This window comes from Rana temporaria, chromosome 3, assembly GCF_905171775.1.
Source record: "Rana temporaria chromosome 3, aRanTem1.1, whole genome shotgun sequence".
NCBI lineage: Eukaryota > Metazoa > Chordata > Amphibia > Anura > Ranidae > Rana > Rana temporaria.
The window spans coordinates 490,597,978-490,600,431 of record NC_053491.1 but is presented as its reverse complement, the minus strand read 5'-3'; the positions used below and the strand labels follow the sequence as shown (position 1 = coordinate 490,600,431).

At 45.4% G+C, this 2,454-nt stretch overlaps 1 protein-coding gene across 1 annotated transcript; it reads right to left on the bottom strand.

Annotated features, from left to right (window-relative positions):
* Positions 1–234: 234 nt before the first annotated feature.
* Positions 235–1,827, bottom strand: LOC120930816 (E3 ubiquitin/ISG15 ligase TRIM25-like). Its single transcript, XM_040341994.1, has 2 exons — positions 961–1,827; positions 235–924 (listed from the first exon to the last, which is right to left on the bottom strand). The coding sequence occupies exons 1-2, from the start codon at positions 1,810–1,812 to the stop codon at positions 250–252; spliced, it is 1,527 nt and encodes a 508-aa protein (XP_040197928.1). The 5' UTR covers positions 1,813–1,827; the 3' UTR covers positions 235–249.
* Between the last annotated feature and the right edge of the window lie 627 nt (positions 1,828–2,454).

Below are 2,454 nucleotides of genomic sequence, written 5' to 3'. Positions count from 1 at the left end.
GACTAATTCATGTTTATTGGGCAGCAGTGGAGCAATCTTTGTTCTCACCTCATCTTTCATATCAAATCAATGGAGCATGTAATTGCCGGGAACCGCAGCACAAGGATTACTCCGCCTGTGCCCGAAAATCATCAAATAGTCCTGGAAAACCTGGACACATGATTCAAACCCAGACTGTCCAGGTGAATCCCAGTCAGGTGGAAATCCTACTGTGATGTCACCAGACTCTGGGCGGAGTTCTCATATCACCTAATTCCCCCCACATATCTTTATACAACCATCTTCTACACATAACCCAGCATGGAGGGACTCGGTGAAGGTGGTGGTGAAGGTGTGGAGGTGTCGGATCGGGTCACACAGATCATAAAAGGAGATCCGCCCGGCCTCATAATCCAGATATATCCTGACTCTGTTACTGGAGAGATTGGTGGGTAAACAGATCTCATCACCATTATGTATCACCGAATACTGATCACCATCCCAATCCAAACCACAGGACTTGTTATTTTCTCCAATCAATGACTGATTTCCTCTCCTCTCTATACTGGGGTAACACATCCCGACTCTCCAGCTCTCTGACCCCCCGACATCCACTTCCCAGTAATGTCTCCCTGAGGAGAAACTCTGACTGCTCATCACCTGATAATAATCCTGAAATTTCTCTGGAGTTTCTGGATGACAATGCTCTATATATTGCCAGTATACAGTTTTCCTATCATCTGATATCTGTAGATATTTATTAGCTGTGATTCCATCCAGTAATATGTCTGCAGCTCCATGTATAGGGAAGTATACATTTACCTCTGTTATTATATCAGATAAACCTGTGTGTAAGACCCCCGCCACACCCAGACCCCCTCCATCATGGAGGAGCTTCTCATGTCTCTCTCTGTCCTCATTATCTCCATCCTCAGTATCACACAAGTCACCTGTGTCTGATTCCTGTAAGACAGTCAGTGGATCCGTCATGTTACACAGCTCCTCAATGTGACGCATCTTCCTGGACAGCTCCTCCTTCTTTATTTCCAGATCCTGGATGGAGATGGAGATCCGCTCTGCCCTCCCGGAGATTTCCCTCAGGACTCTCTTCTCCAGATCTTCCAGACGTCTCCTGAGATCTCTAAACAGGACAGTGACTCTCTCGGTGTCACCAGCTGCTTCTTCTTCTACTTTCCTCCTGTGTTCCTGCAGACTCTGGACTCTTTCCTCCGTCTCCTCTCTCTTTGTCAGATGTTTCTGCAGAACATTCCTCAGTGTCATCTTCTTCTTCTCAGAAGCCTCCTGCAGTAACTCCACCTGGTGTCCCCGATGTTCTCCAGCCAAACTGCAGGACACACAGATACAGGTATTATCCTCAGTGCAGTAATACTCCAGGATCCTCTTATGGACGGAGCATTTCCTGCTCTCCATGGACAAGGTGGGGTCACATAAGATGTGTTCTGGGGACTTTTTGTGGACTCTCAGGTGTTTATCACACAAAGAAACCTCACAGTGTAGACAAGATCTAACAGCAGGCACAGGATAGTCCACACAGTAAGTACAGAAGACCCCGGACTCCTCCCAATCTGGCTGAGCAGACAGGAAAGTCTCTGCTATGTTATGTAGTGATATGTTCCTCTTCAGTGCAGGACGACTCCTGAACCTTTTTCTGCATACAGGACAGAAGAAATCTCCAGACCCCTCCTGTGTATCCAGCACACGATCAATACAGACCCGGCAGAAGTTGTGACCACATCTCAGGGTTACAGGATCGGTATAAATCTTCAGACAGACGGAACATTCCATCTCAGCTCTCAGATCAGCAGACGCCATCGCTCACAGCAGAAGAGAAACGAAACTGAAAGTCTCTGGACTCGGTTACAACTCGTTTGCACAGGGCGGGGCTGAGCTCAGATCTCAGGTTACTTATTCAGAATCCTTTTTGTGTCAGAATAAGACACGCCCCCATAATTGTTTGTGATAAAACTCATAATTAACTAATTGAAGGAATTGTAAAGGTTTGTTTTTTATTTTCTAAATAGGTTCCTTTAAGCTACTGCATTGTTGGTTCTCTTACCTTTTCCTTTGATTTCCCTTCTAAATGTTTTTTTTCTTTGTCTGAATTTCTCACTTCCTGTTCCTCCTCAGTAAGCTTGCCCCCATCATCCAAGCCATTCTGGCTGGGGGTTAGTTAGCCATTTAGAACAGAAATCAAAAGAAAAGGAAAGTTAACCAACAATGCACTAGCTTAAAGGAACCGATTTAGAAAATAAAAATCTAATCTTTCCAACCCCTTTAAGGACCGGAAGGATTTGCCTCCCTCAATGACTAGACCATTTTTTGCTATTCGGCACTGCGTTGTTTTTGGATGACAATTGCGCGGTCGTGCGACGCTGCACCCAAACAAAATTGACGTCCTCTTTTCCCACAAATAGAGCTTTCTTTTGGTGGTATTTGATCACCTCTGCAGCTTTT

Excerpts from the sequence above, each read along its gene's own strand:
- LOC120930816 (XM_040341994.1), bottom strand. The coding sequence starts at position 1,812 with ATGGCGTCTGCTGATCTGAGAGCTGAGATGGAATGTTCCGTCTGTCTG. Across the intron at positions 925-960 it reads AGCTGTGTAACATGACGGAT|TTGTGTGATACTGAGGATGG; the intron begins CCACTGACTGTC and ends GACACAGGTGAC.